The sequence below is a fragment of the Osmerus eperlanus genome, chromosome 1 (genome assembly GCF_963692335.1).
Source record: "Osmerus eperlanus chromosome 1, fOsmEpe2.1, whole genome shotgun sequence".
In the NCBI taxonomy this organism is placed as follows: Eukaryota; Metazoa; Chordata; class Actinopteri; order Osmeriformes; family Osmeridae; genus Osmerus; species Osmerus eperlanus.
In genome coordinates, this window is record NC_085018.1 from 12911329 (window position 1) to 12926307 (window position 14979).

General features: G+C 43.1%; 4 protein-coding genes across 5 annotated transcripts; 2 read left to right on the forward strand and 2 right to left on the reverse strand.

Moving 5' to 3' along the window:
* The first annotated feature begins 82 nt into the window (after positions 1-82).
* On the forward strand, positions 83-2142 carry LOC134020488 (ADP-ribosylation factor 4-like). Its single transcript, XM_062460641.1, has 6 exons — positions 83-291; positions 706-786; positions 951-1060; positions 1262-1333; positions 1478-1600; positions 1799-2142. Exons 1-6 carry the CDS (start codon positions 225-227, stop codon positions 1883-1885), a joined length of 540 nt encoding a protein of 179 aa, XP_062316625.1. The 5' UTR covers positions 83-224; the 3' UTR covers positions 1886-2142.
* Positions 2093-4943, reverse strand: pde12 (phosphodiesterase 12). Its single transcript, XM_062460636.1, has 3 exons — positions 3426-4943; positions 3009-3087; positions 2093-2824 (listed from the first exon to the last, which is right to left on the reverse strand). The coding sequence occupies exons 1-3, from the start codon at positions 4638-4640 to the stop codon at positions 2382-2384; spliced, it is 1737 nt and encodes a 578-aa protein (XP_062316620.1). The 5' UTR covers positions 4641-4943; the 3' UTR covers positions 2093-2381.
* An 87-nt stretch (positions 4944-5030) lies between these two features.
* Positions 5031-12237, reverse strand: atp6ap1la (ATPase H+ transporting accessory protein 1 like a). 2 transcript variants are annotated; one of them, XM_062460638.1, is made up of 7 exons: positions 12181-12237; positions 8125-8165; positions 7746-7822; positions 7125-7369; positions 6935-6985; positions 6596-6839; positions 5031-6355 (listed from the first exon to the last, which is right to left on the reverse strand). In XM_062460638.1, the coding sequence occupies exons 1-7, from the start codon at positions 12234-12236 to the stop codon at positions 6116-6118; spliced, it is 954 nt and encodes a 317-aa protein (XP_062316622.1). In that variant the 5' UTR covers position 12237; the 3' UTR covers positions 5031-6115. The 2 variants fall into 2 exon arrangements, with proteins under 2 accessions (XP_062316622.1, XP_062316621.1); XM_062460637.1 differs by lacking the exon at positions 12181-12237 and adding an exon at positions 11205-11371.
* rps23 (ribosomal protein S23) lies at positions 12113-13641 on the forward strand. The gene is made up of 4 exons (XM_062460648.1): positions 12113-12262; positions 12827-12986; positions 13074-13194; positions 13453-13641. Exons 1-4 carry the CDS (start codon positions 12259-12261, stop codon positions 13597-13599), a joined length of 432 nt encoding a protein of 143 aa, XP_062316632.1. The 5' UTR covers positions 12113-12258; the 3' UTR covers positions 13600-13641.
* Positions 13642-14979: the final 1338 nt, after the last annotated feature.

A 14979-nucleotide genomic window follows, 5' to 3' on the forward strand; every position in this document is an offset into this window, starting at 1 on the left:
TTCACAGTAGACATAATGGTTCACGGGACCAACAAACCGAAAGTGACGTGGAGAAGAAAGACACAGCATAATTGGCGCACACGCCGTCTATGTGTACAAACATGACATGGCCACGATTGACAATTCAGTGGGAAGTCACCTATTCGTGCATATAAAAGCAAACCACAATTGAAGAAAGGTACATACTCAGTTTATCCTTTAGTGACAGAAATTAACCTTCGAAAATGGGCGTCATTGCATCGACACTATTTTCACGTTTCTTTGGGAAGTATCAGATGAGAATTCTGATGGGTGAGTAACCTATATCAGGCAGCTGTGAATAATTTCTGCTTTATTAAAATTCATGACGTGCATTATGTTTATGCGACTTGGATTTGTTTAACCCTCGTGCTGCCTTCGGGTCACATGACCCAAAGGTTCACAACGAACCATCGTTGTGTTTACCCAATTTCACCCAATACAAAAACAAATAAAAATAATTTTCTTTTAACCATTGCAATGTGGGGGGTCTGAGACAGCCCGACAGTTAAAAGAAAATGCTTCACTTTGTTTTTGTATGAGGTAAATTTGTCGCAATACGACAGTGGGTCACAATGACTGATGGGTCAGAATGACCCGAAGATAACACAAGGGTTAAACGATTTTAATTGTTATTGTGATCGTACAGCTTTGGCAACAAGTGATTATTTTTGCCTTATTGAATAGTGGGTTTGGATGCTGCGGGGAAGACTACAGTCCTGTACAAACTAAAACTAGGAGAAGTTGTCACAACAGTCCCCACTATCGGTAGGTGAAATGAGCAACAATTGGAAAATGTTTTAGGTTAAGAAATGTTTTCATATACAAATGGAGTTATTAGTTTATGTAAAGCACGGAACTAATACCATTGTTGACACTGGTTTTGCTCGTTTTACATATTGTGTAGCTCAAAGGTCGTTTCATTTCGGTAGGGTTCAACGTGGAGACTGTTGAGTACAAGAACATTAGCTTTACTGTGTGGGATGTGGGTGGCCAGGACACCATCAGACCTCTGTGGAGACACTACTATACCAACACTCAGGTAAAGAGCCTTCTAAAATGTACAATCTTGAAAAGCTATGCCAAAGGACATTATAATGTCGATTTTAAAAGCTCAAAAGGTACTGTCATAGTTGTATCCATTGTATAGCATAATATGAAATATACTTATTGAATGATAACTTGAAATGGCATTACAACGATGTGTTTAAAGTTGTTTCTGTCTGTGTCATTTGTGATGCAGGGTATCATTTATGTGGTGGACAGCAATGACCCTGAGAGAATAAAGCTGGCTGCTGAGGAGCTACACATAATGGTTCGTTATTCTCCTGTTCACTCACCTCCTTCTCGAAAACTTCACAGAGCAGGACACCTTTAAAAACAAGCAAGATAAAGAAAATAAGATGTCATGGATCATTTTTGAAAAGCAACACTCCTCGTCTTCTGTCCTCCTGCGCAGCTGGAGGAAGCAGAACTACGGGATGTGGTTCTACTGGTGTTGGCCAACAAGCAGGACCTGCCTCATGCCATGACTGTCTGTGACATCACAGACTCTCTGGGCCTGCGGACCCTCAAAACACCTGTAGGTTTGGACAGTGATTTGAGCCTCAATTACACAATTCCTTGACTAGGGAAAGTAATGAAACTGGCTAACAAGTATTCTGATATAAAGGTTCAAACCTGATGTTAAATCAAATTGAGTGAATATTTGAGTTTGACTAATTTTGATAACGACTCAAGATCGGGTACGTCATACTAATGCTGTCCTTTCTATCCACAGTGGTTGGTCCAGGCCACCTGTGCAACCCAAGGCACGGGACTTACAGAGGGATTGGATTGGCTTGCTGGACAGATCACCAAACACTAGCACTCACTCAGACATACTAATAAGTCAGGTACAATATAATTGTACTTCGGTTATTGGTGAATAATGGGGTTGTTTGAATATATATGTTACACTTTACTTTTTTATTATTTGTCTACCTCAAAATATTTGTATGTATTCGATTTAGACTATACATGCATAGCAACATGAATTGTACTACATGAACAATTGATGTACTACAAGTGAATAGTAGGATTCATGTTGATGTAATTAGATAGGCTTGCTTTTATTTAAACAATAAATACATGTAACCACATATGGATCTAATTGTCCTTTTCAATATTAAAAAGTATTGGCCATATCTGAAACTGCAGACAACATATTTTCTTGTCAGATAATTGCTAAAAACCCTTTCAAAGGATCATAGTTCCATATATATATCTATATGATCATTACATCAGTACAGCCACTCCAACTATTTCCACTTCAGATCCGAATAGTGAAGGTAAACTGATCTTTTATTCTGAATGTTCCACAATCATTTCCATTTGAGATCACAGACCAGTGCAATGTGGTCGGAGGGGTGGGACACACTGGGCAGAGCCTGGTAGGTGGTGACTTCCTGGTGGCTAGGCAGTGGTATCACCTGCTCCACCTGGAGTGCCTGAGGGTCTATGAAGATGTAGTCTAGGCAGCCATGGAAGCCCCCCACATAGTTGGTGTAGGCGGGCTCCCCATAGGCGCTGTCCAACCTGAAGGGGTTGGAGGCCTCCATGGGACAGGCCTCCTGGGGGCCACTGGAGCCCCAGTCTGGGTGACTCTCTGGGACAGCCCCCTGGCTGAACAGCTGGAACAGGCCAGAGGATGGAGTGCTGTTGAAATCTCCAGAGAAGAGGAGAGGAACGTCTGAGGTGACTTCTGATATCACCTGCTTCAGGTGCCTCAGTGCTACCGTTATCTGTACGAGTCGCACGTTGCCACCTGTTAAGAACATGCATGGAAGGGTAAGCTTATCAATAAGTGCAAATGTATAACAGAACATGGATATTTAGACTAACCTGAGATCAACAGACCTAACCTGAGACTGTGAATAGGACACATACTCACATTAGCGTGTAGGTCATAGAGGCTAAGGGTTTTGGAGTAATTGTGACTGTGAAATTACCTTTAGGATGCCAGTAGAGATGAGTGTTTGCAACACAGATTTTCTTGGATAAGTCATTAAGGGACTGAAGCACACACACCTACACCGAGAGACAAAAGCAATAATGTCATGAACTGAAGTATACTTGCCTTTCTTTGATCCAAAGTCAACCGCTAGCTTCTAGGCATTGAATAAGACCAAGAGAAGCTTAATGTTCCTGGCTAAATCTGTCTCAAACTGAGATTCTATGGTTTGTTAAACCTTGTGCAATGAGGCAAGCCTGAGTTGAGGCTTTTGGTAAGACTTAGACCTAACATTCGTGGCTTGGTGTCTGTCTGGAAATCTGACTACAAATCAATCTAGATTCTCTGTCTGGGGGCACAACAGTTTTCAGCCCTCATTCATAATAAATATAGGATTCGATGAAGCTTTAAGTACCTGTAAGGTGGTTGATCTTTGCACCACCTTCTCTTTCAAGTCAGGATTGGCTGATACCTTCTCCAAAAGCTCAGCATGGATTGGGTCGGAAGTTAATGCTTTACTGAGCACTATGTCGTGTTGACTGAGCAGTTTAAATTTGGATCTTCTGAAGTAAGTTGCAAGACCCTCATGCTGTTTGTCCTTGATTCTGAAGACCCCATCCATTCCAAATGCATCAAGGGCCGGAGAAAGGCTGTCAGTGAAAACTCCCTTATCCACTTCCTGAAGACAAATGATGTCAGCATGGTAACCTGATAATTCTTTTTTAATTAGATTTTGTCGGTAGTCGAGTTCCAGTGCATATGGAGCGCAGTAGGGGTAAAGCACCGTTTTGGAGAGCTCCGTTTGGGCGTAAATGTCTGCCAAAATATTGTAGGACACTACTCTAATGGTCTGTTCGTCTGTAATCTTGTTGGTGTACATATGCCGGTTGTCAAATGTGCAAGTCCCTGGTCCAGCCTCAACAGCCCCAATGGACACTAATTCCTTGTCTACTCCACACCGGATCCCATCTTTTGGTGTACACTTCAACTTCAGTTTTAACCCTATGTCCAGATTAGACGGTACAAAGACTCGCTCGTTGCCGACTTCTAGCCAGTTAGTTTGCAATTCGCCAACACTTTCCTTATACCATGTGAACATGGAGTCTTTCAGGTCCCCAAATTCTATCTCTATCTTCGGGCAAACTGGAAAACCTGCGAGAACAGACGCTGGCAACTCTGCGGTGGTAAATGTCGGGGGGTTCCTCTGCACCGTATATTTACTATCCCCAACGTGCAAAACGGCTCCATCCTGCCAGGCATCCGAGTTCATGGCATCCTCAGCTACCAAGTCCCCGTTGAAACACAACTTCACATTCAAGTGCCCTGTTAGTTCTGTTGCTTGGTTTTTGTTTTTCTTGGACTTCTTAGCTTTGCCCTGGCCCTTGGCTGCATTGTTCGCGATCCTTGCCAATAACTTCCCCAGCTCCTCCGTTTGGTCCCTGAGCATGTGTTTGTGACTGCCATCGAGGACAAATGAAATTGTGAGTTTAGGTTCCCCTGGTAAACATCTAACTGTAGCTCGGTCCATTTTAGTGTAAAAACGACAGCTTGTGTTATGGTTACAGGTCCTCGAAGTGTTGACCACGACGTATCGCGAAAGAAGTCTTGCGACTGTTGTGAACGAGTTCATAAGTCCGAAAGCATGAGTAGTCCAGAAATGTAAATGACGGCAATGGATTGCTACTACGATAACGTTAGCTAGCTAGCTACCTAGCTAGTCAGTCAGCATAAAGTAGACCACTGTAAGCTTTGTATTTTTGCGAAACGCAACGTCAACATGTTACTCAAAACAAAGCTATAAATACAGGTATAGTGTTACCTTATTTTAAAGATTCTTATGTCCAATATGCGTTAAGGCTTTCAGACGTAGCCTAGTTAGATCTGAACTATGCCTACAACAACGTGATGTTGAATAAGAAACTTCCTATTTGGGAGGTACATCTTCCGGTTTATTGCCAATGAATTAACATTTTTGCAGTACTGCCACCTATCGTGAGAACTATATAAGATCTACAGGACACATGAGCCAAATGAGGTTTATTTTTTCCAAACACGTTGCTTATAGTCAGATGAAAGAAAAATACATAACAATAGTAAGCGCCCTACCTAGAAACATTGAACAATTATACCCATCAGTATTGTTGCAGATGTCTTTCTTGTCCAAAGGCATGCTGTATGTCATAAACACAACGCCAGGCTGGTGTAATATTTTTCTGTATCAGATTTCATGAACTGGTTTCGGCGTCTTATGTTTTCATCGGAAAACTAATAAAGGCCCACCATGTAGGAATACACATTTTCAAACTTAAAAACTCGAAATAAAAATGTACAAAATCAGACATTACAGACAGTAGTATCATTTTCACAAAATCACAAGTCCATGAAAAGCCCAAATCCTCTAAAATAGCTCTGAAATATCAGAATGTAACAAGTTGAGTAGAGTAGGTATTATTATAGAGTATTATTATACAATGAATAACATAAAAGTGTATAGTAATACTACCCATTATACTAAGGTATAGAGTATATGGACAACTAAATCTTTGACCGAGCTACTCATATTATGGGTTTGAATAAATTGATATTGTGCTTACGGTATCAATATGAGTTTCACTAAAGAGAATGTCACACCAGTCTTTCATTTGTCATTTGCAATGTCCTGATAGTCCTCTAACATCTTCTGGTAGGTGTGGTCCATAGGTGCAGTATCTCTACAGCTACAACACAATGCTGAGTGCACTGCAAACCAATTCAGAGGCAATGCAGCATTGAGCACTGTCTTCTGTAGGTGATGTAAGTAGCATTCAACAGGAAGTCCATCAGTACGGACAAAGATGTGGGATCTGACATGAGATCAGCCAGTAAACGTTCCAGAGAGTTCAATTCCCTTTAACAAGGGGGGGGGGGGGGGCAGGCTGGGGAGTGGGTCTTTTTAGGCTGCTAAAACCTTGAGTTCAGCCTGCCTCCTGGAGGTTTTAATGGAATACACAGCTCTAGTTTGAGGTCCGTCTTTCTATCTCTCAGATCTACAGGACAGTAAACAGCACATAACAGTCTCCCTCCTTCTGCTCGGAGGTGGTGGAACATGGGAGTCGTAGTCCTGTCCTACAAGTTGTTTTTCTCGGTGCAGTCTGCCTCGGGGACACTGCGAGGGAAGTACACAGTCGTCTTGTGCTCGTCGTAGTGGTCGATGTGCTTGAGGTGGATGACCATGTGCAGGGCGTAGGCCAGGACCAGCAGCAGGATCAGGGAGGTGATTAGCCCCATCAGGATGGCAGGGGTAAAGAAGGTGGCACAGTCGCTGGCAGAGGCAAACTTGTTGGACAGCACGTTGAATGCTTGTATCTATAGGGTGAAACGGGAGCACGTTAAACCGGTCCAGCATGATGTTTTCATCTTGCAGAGTTAAACTGATGAGCTGTTCTAATTTGAACATGTTTGAGCCTCTATTTACGACACATTTAAATCTTGGATTGGTCTGAGCCCAATCTGTCCCAGGGAAAACAGCCAATCTACAGTATACAACACTGGTGCCGTACTTACGAGCAATTAATAACATATACTTGAAGGACACAGGAAGCGCACCTGGAAGTCAGTGAAAGTGATGTGCCAGTTAGCAGAGTTGTCGGTGTTGGAGCTGGGTATCAGCAGGGTGTCGTACTTCTGCAGGCTGCTCACATGCTGGCAGTGGTAGGAGTAGGTGGAGGGGGCGTACACATCGGTGGCGTTGAACGTAGCCTCCTGTGTCCAGTTGTAGTGAATGTGAACACTTTCCAGTGCGAACCAGTTCTGCCCCGCCGACTCGTAGAACGTGTTGGACATCTGCAATCTGGTAAAGAGAGTTTGATGTTTTTGTGTGTTTTTATTTGAAACCGTAACAATCGAATACTGTACAGGGTACCTGACTGTATCCACGCAACAAACCTTATAACGAGCCCTCTCAAGTCCTCCACATCCCCAAAACGTAATATGAGCCTGGTAGAATAAGAAGATGGAGTGGACTTAAGTCATCAACGGCTCAACTATCAGTAGCCAGCAACTGGTTATGGTAAAGAAGATGGGCTGTGGTTAACAACAGGATGTCACACAGAGTGACCGTGTCTAGTCGACTTACGTGGCTTTATCTTTGCTGCACACGGAACCCTTTGTGTCGATCTGTGCACTGGAGCCAAACGCCTTCTCAGTGAGGTCCACCGAGGTGCTGTTCCTGTACCTGACGGCCAACTTCCTGGCCCTGAAGAGGATGCAGGGCTTGCCGTTGTACACCACGTTCAGGGGAGAGAAGAGAGACGAGCTGGCAGGGGTCTGCAGCAGCTTCCGCTTGGCTCGGGGAGGGGAGTACAGGGGCCCTCCATACGGCTGAGGGACAGGGAGGGAGAGGGGACAGAAAGAGGGAGGGAGGTGGTGGAGAGAAGAGAGAGATTAAATAGTGAGCTAATGAACTGGCAATGATAATCTGAGGCGCTTTTATCATGTATTGCTTTTTCATTTCCTTTTGGGAGGCTGGACATCCATAAACAAGACATTGTGTAAGGGTGGCGCTTGTGCTTTAGGAATAATATAATCTTCTTATATAACACTGTTGGCAGTGATTCGGATTGTTGATCTTGCTGAGAATATGCCATCTCTGTGGGATTCATTTGATGCGGTCAAGAATGAAGTGTGTTCTCCCTGGCTGGGTCACTCGGTTGGGGTGAGTTCCTGGAAACGTAGTGTTCTGCATTATCAGGCTCACCTGAGGTACTCTCTTGAGGGTGAGTTCCTCTCCAAGTAGAGCACTTCCCTCATTGGATTCACTGAGGTCTGGGTCGTCTGGGGAAACGATGATAAAAGTAGGATCAAATATACAGTCCAGTATGTGTCCAGTACTTTAGCAAGTTTGCGTTGGCCTCTTTCAATTACAATTCAGACCGATCTTGTAAATTCATGTTTTCATGTTTTTTTTCTTTTTGCAAAGTTCAGAGAAAGACTAAAGAAGGTTGACGATTGTTTGAATCCAAACACAAGCTGAATGCTTGATGCTTGGGAGCTGCTTGCTTGTTCATTTATATGTTCATTTTTGATTCGTGATTCATAAGAATGGATTTATATATAGAATGAGGTCAACAACTCACCATCTTTTAGCCGTATATCTCGGGATGGGGAGTTATCTAAGCTGTGGACACAGAAGATATAAAAACATTGTGAAAAATTAAGCACTGCCAAGATTGTTCTCATGAGATCAGAAAGGGTTTAAGATACGACAGAGAGCATTGTTGGAATCTCAGACATATAGTGGCATGGTATATTAAAGATGATCTAAGCCCTTCTGGACTGAACCATGCCATGTGGAAGGAGTGTGACTGACAAAGAAATAATCCTCATACAGTCAACATTATACTGTATATGAGGATGATTAATGAAGAGTACATTTGTAATGTCAGTAACAAGTTAGGCCATGTTTGCCTACATATTTATTGTACATGTACATAAAGTTCTCCTCCGAATCAGGGACAACCTTACAAAATCATAGAAGATTAAATAAAGTAATTCCCTAAATCCTAAACTACTGTTGAACTTATGACACAACCTCATCAGTCATCTCCTGGACCTGGTTTGCTCTTATTGTGCTTTCCTCAACAGTGTAGGGAGATTATCCTCAGTCTAACTGTTTAAATATCTAATCACTGCCATAATGCCAGATGAATTGAGCTTTGGGAGATTGGGAAAACCTGATTAAGGCTGTGATAGATTAACCTTCCCTGTCCGTCTAACCGCAAAGGAGGATCAGCGGGGCTGGCTGCCTGTCCACCAGTCATGTCTGGGAGGACGACAGGCCGGGCGGGATCTCAGAGAAGATGGGCTGGTCTACCATAAGGTCTCACACAGAGCCTTCCTTCTCTTAATCTTGTGGGTTAAAGAGGTCCTTTATCAGAACATCTGTACTATGCTGTAACTCTTTTGGATAGGCGTGTTTTGTAGTGATGCTACACTACCATCCCAGTGAACCAGAGCAGCGGAACACACAATAAAGGTCATCGTGGCTGCAAGTCTACATTAAATACTAATTTAAAGGGGTAGTTATTGTATATGTGCTGACTGTATATTGCTATGATATCATGTTATTCTTCAATAAAACAGACCTCTAAAACACAGTGAAAGTGTAATGAGCGTCTGTCTGAAATTCAGAGATTCAGGGATATAACAAGTCGTTTGGGAGTTGCCCTCGGCTCCCTGCTCTCCAGCAGATGCTGTCCTTAAACACTGAGTAATCATTTATCTGAGTGCAAGCATCGACCTAAATGTGCTGCTCCGTGACCTGGGCAGGGAGAGACTATGACTGTCAACACAACACAAAACCGGAGCTTTCAACTGACTGAACTGACACTTCTGTTCTAAATAGAACCACCTCCTGCCCCTGCCCTTCCCTTCTGTGGTCTCCCCCTCCCTCCCAGCATCAGCGCTGTGCTGCCGTCACCGGCGGCTCTTGAACATGTGGGATCTTTGTTGAACAAGGCAGCAGCATTATATAATCAATACAATCCTCTGCTCCGCCAACCCGGGGCGACACTCCCTCCCTCTCTCACTCATCCCACACAGTGTGTGTGTCTGTCATGCACACGTTCTACGAGGGGGAGATTTCACAGTCCGTTTTTAGACTAGACCCTGGCCAGTGCCGCTCAGCATCCCAGCTTCGGAAAATCAGATCTGCCAAGGCTAAAGTCCACGCTGCCCTACATGCGGTCATCAAGCCCCATCTGTGCAGGCGCCAACCTAGACGGCCTAAATGGCCTAATGCCCTGGAGGCAATATGTTGCCAATTACAAATTAGAAGGGATGTTTTTGTTGTTGTTTTGTTTACAACCCCATTGGCTGAAGTCACATTTACCCCGACAGGTGTGCACAAAACCCACTCACAAATATAGACAGGTTAGGCTTCAAAATGTCTGATCCATTTGATTTAATCTATGTTTAGGACAACACAATATTGTTGGGCAATGCGAAACATTGCTCTGAATTAAGAATCTATTTACAACATGCTTGAGCTGTCTGTGTATAGGAATGTCTGATGTCTGAGTGTTCATAAAATCACATCTACCAAACCACTCACAAATTTGAAAACGATATTCCTCTAAAACTCCCACAGCTTTTAATGATGAAAATGTTATCCTTGACACTGTGCAGCTCTTGAAAATTCTTGAAACTAATTCTTGAAACATACACTACTAATATTGCCAGGTACAACATACTAAATGCATGTACAGCACATGCGGTAGAGAGCAAGTTGTTGCTGGCCCTGTTTCAACCTAACTGCTGTGCGTGTGGAGAGCTGTCCCATAATGCCCTGATTACACTACTGTGAGACGCTGTTCTGCTGCCCAGTTTTCCATTTGGTCTCTGAGAGACCACCTGGGGCCCCATCCAGCCCGCCTCCCAGTCAGGTTGGAGGCCGTAGATGTCAGTCTGATTGAGATGGCACATATGCCAAAAGTGAAAGATTACAGTCACCTGGTTGACAATGTAACAATTCTAAGTGGGCTTCTACCATGTGAGCTGGCCAATAGGCCATCTGCCTCCTTAAGACAAAATTTACATCAAAGGGTTCAGTCTACAATTCTTTGTTCGGTACAATTCAATGGGTCATAATGGAAATGGAAAATCCTAATAACATGGAGTTCCAAGGTCTGAAGGGATACTCCTTATTGTACAAAGGCAATAATGCTGTTTTACCTTGTTCAGCAATTCACATTTGCCACCTTCGAGGAATGAATTCACATATGCTTTCATGGCACAAACGACCCATGAGGGCACAAATAATGTGATCCCCTCTCAACACAATTGTAGCTTTCATCAGAGCCTATTTTTATAGTGCACATATAGATTTGCTCTGTGTAAACTGACTCCCTCGGTCCAACAATGATGGATTTTCTCTAGTGTTTCACTGACACAGCCAGACTTCTGATTGCAGCTCTTGCTCTATTTCAGCACATCGCAAATAAAAAGAGCTGAAAATCACGGTTAGGCATGTGAGAAAAGCACAGCTGAAAGAAATGCTTTAGCAGAATCTAGTCAAACATTCCTGCTATCCATCTCCCATCATTCCTATGGTCCACATCTCACCACAGTAAAAGATCCTCAACACCCCCCGGCTGCACAGCATCAATGCCTACATATTTCCTCCCCCCACATAGTTAAAATAGCCCTTTTCACCTACCTCCTTTCCCCTATAGCAGGCACTTGTTCATAAGACAAAGAGAACTGCAGAACAAGGAATGATAGTAACTGAAAAAACATAAAGATCTCTGGTTTAGCCATGGGGACGGCCAGATGAGACTGCCACAGATGAGAACTGCTTATAATCTGCTTTGATAACAGCCGAAGCCATAAGCCCCACAGAGTGACAGGTGCAGCAGCCAATAGGCATCCAGGGGGAAGGTAAGCGGGGTTACAGTCACACACTGTCAGATTACAACAGACACAAAACACACACACACACACACACACATATTAATCAATCAATCTCACATATATTTGTCTGTCCTCACACACAAAGGGGAGAGTGACGAGAGAGAGAGACAGAGAGAGAGAGAGAGAGAGAGAGAGAGAAAGAGAGAGAGAGAGAGAGAGAGAGAGAGAGAGAGAGAGAGAGAGGAGGGGAGGGGAAGGGAAGGGGGGAGGGAGGGACACGAGACAAAGAAAAACCTTTTTAAAGCTGTCATGAAAATCTATCAATGAAGTTCAGCCCTTCAAAAACTCAAGGTCAATGTTTTTATGATTTGAAAACGCGCATGACCCAGATACACGGGCAGTGAAATGAATGCATCGTGAATTTCTGATTAAGAGTTCTACATCTTAATAGAAAACCCTGTGACGAAAAAGACGTCAGCCCAATGACAATACAACACTGGTATCTGACAGCTGATCAAATTATATTATGGTGCAATAAAAATGACATTGATTTCCCTACTTTATACATACAAATAGTATACATTAATCAAATGTTTCTGAAACCTTATTTATACTTATCACGTGCACGTGAGAAATTGCATGATACGCACTCAAGCAGACAATTTATATTAAATTGATCACTAAGTTTATCAAAGGGAAGAATATAGAAAGAGTATACTCCCTGGATGAAAAAAAAGTATGCCGCAAACGACAATAAAACTAGCAGGCACAATCTTAGACACCTTTGGGTCCTCAGAGTAGACATTGCCGCGGTGCTTCTTGGGTTCTTCCTTTCCATCCCAGGCTCGTAATCTGCAAACATGGGTACGAGAATTATTCGACTTTTTACACATCAAGTCCTTTAGTCACAGCGTTTCCTAATATCGGCACAATTTCTGAATATCTTATTAGTGATTTGTGTCAGTATTGTTGCTATACAGCATCCATTTTATCCTCCAGTAGCATTATTTTCACGGTCTATCATACAACGAGCTCCGCAACGTGGAGAGGGCCAGAACATGGCTCTCTGATGGGACTCGGGCTAGGATAGCTAGCTAACTAGCTAACGTCCGCTAGAAAAATATTTTTCTGTTGTAATTATCATAAAATTACCGGATTAAAACGTGATTCCGCGAATCAGTGTAATTTCATTGTCAGTCTGCTGTTTGTTTTTTACCAACTCAAGACATATGGTCAGAATTGTCTGGCCACGGTGTCAACGTCAGCTTGCTAGCATATTACCAAGTCGAAAGAATGCGAACTGTCTAGGTTTGCTAACGTCGAGTAGTATGTGATCCGTACTTCAGTGCAGGAGTTTGATATAATGTGAAGATGCTTACAGACTGCTTGTCCCATACTTAACACATTAAACTCTTCTGTATCCAATAGGAAAGTGTCGCGGTCTGCGTACAGCCAGGAAGCTGCGTAACCATCGTCGTGAGCAGAAATGGCATGATAAACAGTACAAGAAAGCCCATCTTGGAACTGCTTTGAAGGCTAATCCCTTCGGAGGAGCTTCCCACGCCAAGGGCATCGTTCTTGAGAAAGTGTAAGCATGTGTACCACTATTCGTTGGCGTGACATGCTTGATGGTTTCACATTATTGATCGCTGACCTTTTTTTGTCTTCATTATAGTGGTGTTGAAGCCAAGCAGCCCAATTCTGCCATCAGAAAGTGTGTCAGGGTCCAGCTCATCAAGAACGGCAAGAAGATCACCGCTTTTGTCCCCAATGATGGTTGCTTGAACTTCATTGAGGTAAATTTGGTTGTTTCCAGTGCCATGGTTTTATACAGGTCTTGTTTCACAGGATGTCTTAAGAATTGCATATGAATTGGTCTTGCCTGTATAATTTGATTGAGCTTAAAGGCCTGTTTTATTTTATGGCCACAAGTGTCTTTAACCTGCCCGATGGTAATGTGTGGTCTGATTTAATGTCTTCAGGTCTGTTTGTCTAGGTGAAATGCACCCACTGCATGCTATGTCCGCCTCACCTTGTGTTGCTTTGTGTTTCAGGAGAACGATGAAGTGCTGGTGGCAGGGTTCGGTCGTAAGGGACACGCCGTCGGTGATATTCCCGGTGTGAGATTCAAGGTGGTCAAGGTGGCTAATGTGTCACTCCTGGCCCTGTACAAAGGCAAGAAGGAGAGACCCAGATCATAGAGTTCAAACCGGAATTCAATAAAAGGATGTTTTTCAGTTCCAGTTGGTGTGTATTTGTTTAATATAACAGTATATGCAGCAATACATTTATTGTGGAATTGTGTTAAAGCTGAAGGGGTCGGAAAGGGTTGTGACGAGTTGAGTTTTAAAATGCAAGATCAAAATATACACATGACAAGATTTGTCTTAAATCAGAGGCGTTAACCCTTTTTGAGACGCTGTTCAAAAGTATCCCTTTCATTTTGTACTCAAATCTTTTTTTGTTCATGAATAGAAATGTGCGCTACCGACAACAGTTAATGAGAACAAGCATCAGATGCCAGCCCAGCTGTAAACAATCTGTTTGCAGGCCCCACAATTATTCCACCCACGCTGTATTTCAGTTTTGGTATTGTAAATTCTGTTCAAAAAGCTTGTTGGTCAGGTGCTCTTGGATGGTTATGTAATGTAGCAGCTAAAAAGGGTTTACCCCACGGTTATAATTCTTTGCCTCCATTAGGTGGAAGTTGCACCTGTACCCCCCTCCATTACTGCAGGACTGTGCACAGCCACCTGGATGTGATGGCTGTAGGTTTCAGGGACAGCTGCTACTATTTCAGCAACAATACCTCTCCATTCCTTTTTGACAAACAGGAGGAAGGCATATTTTAGATTTTGTTTGAAATGAGTGAAATTCCGATCCTCACACTTCTATTTCCTGATGAAGCATATCCAGTCTTCATTTACATGTAATGTGAAGCCCTTTTTTCACGCTGGGAGGTTTAACTGGTGGTAGGAGAGTTGTGGAAGATAGACTTGTTTGGGTGTTGGTGAGTGGGAATTGACACGTGGGAGGTGTGTATGTGATAGTTAGATAGCCTCATTCTGTTCAGTACACAAGCCTGGTAGTATTATTTTTGAAGTGTCGTACTTCAGATTTTATGATTTTATGAGGACATAGTAGATTATTTAATATGAAGTTTTCACATAATACATGCACATGTATTACATAAAATTACAATACTCGAGTGCTGGAGAAATGTCATAATATTGCCACCTAGAGGGGAGTCACTGCCACATAAATCCCATCCCTCCTCCCCAGCCTGTCAGTGAAGGAGGTCACATGGTCATCTAGCAGTTTTAGCTAGGAAAGAAGGCTGTGTTGAAGTCCAAACTGTTAACTTGCCTGGTGAGTGGAGAGTGAAGTGACATTATGAGGTTGGAACCTAGCAACCAAGGGGATTTGTTGTGCGTAACCATCTAATCCATGCTGTCCTTTACACACATTTACCACAGAGAAAACACAGGGTCATGATGCTGGACCACACTGTTGGAACCACACTTCTGTGAGGTAGACCTGTCAAAGACAGAACCTCAAGAATCTCTTACATTCTAGGTTCC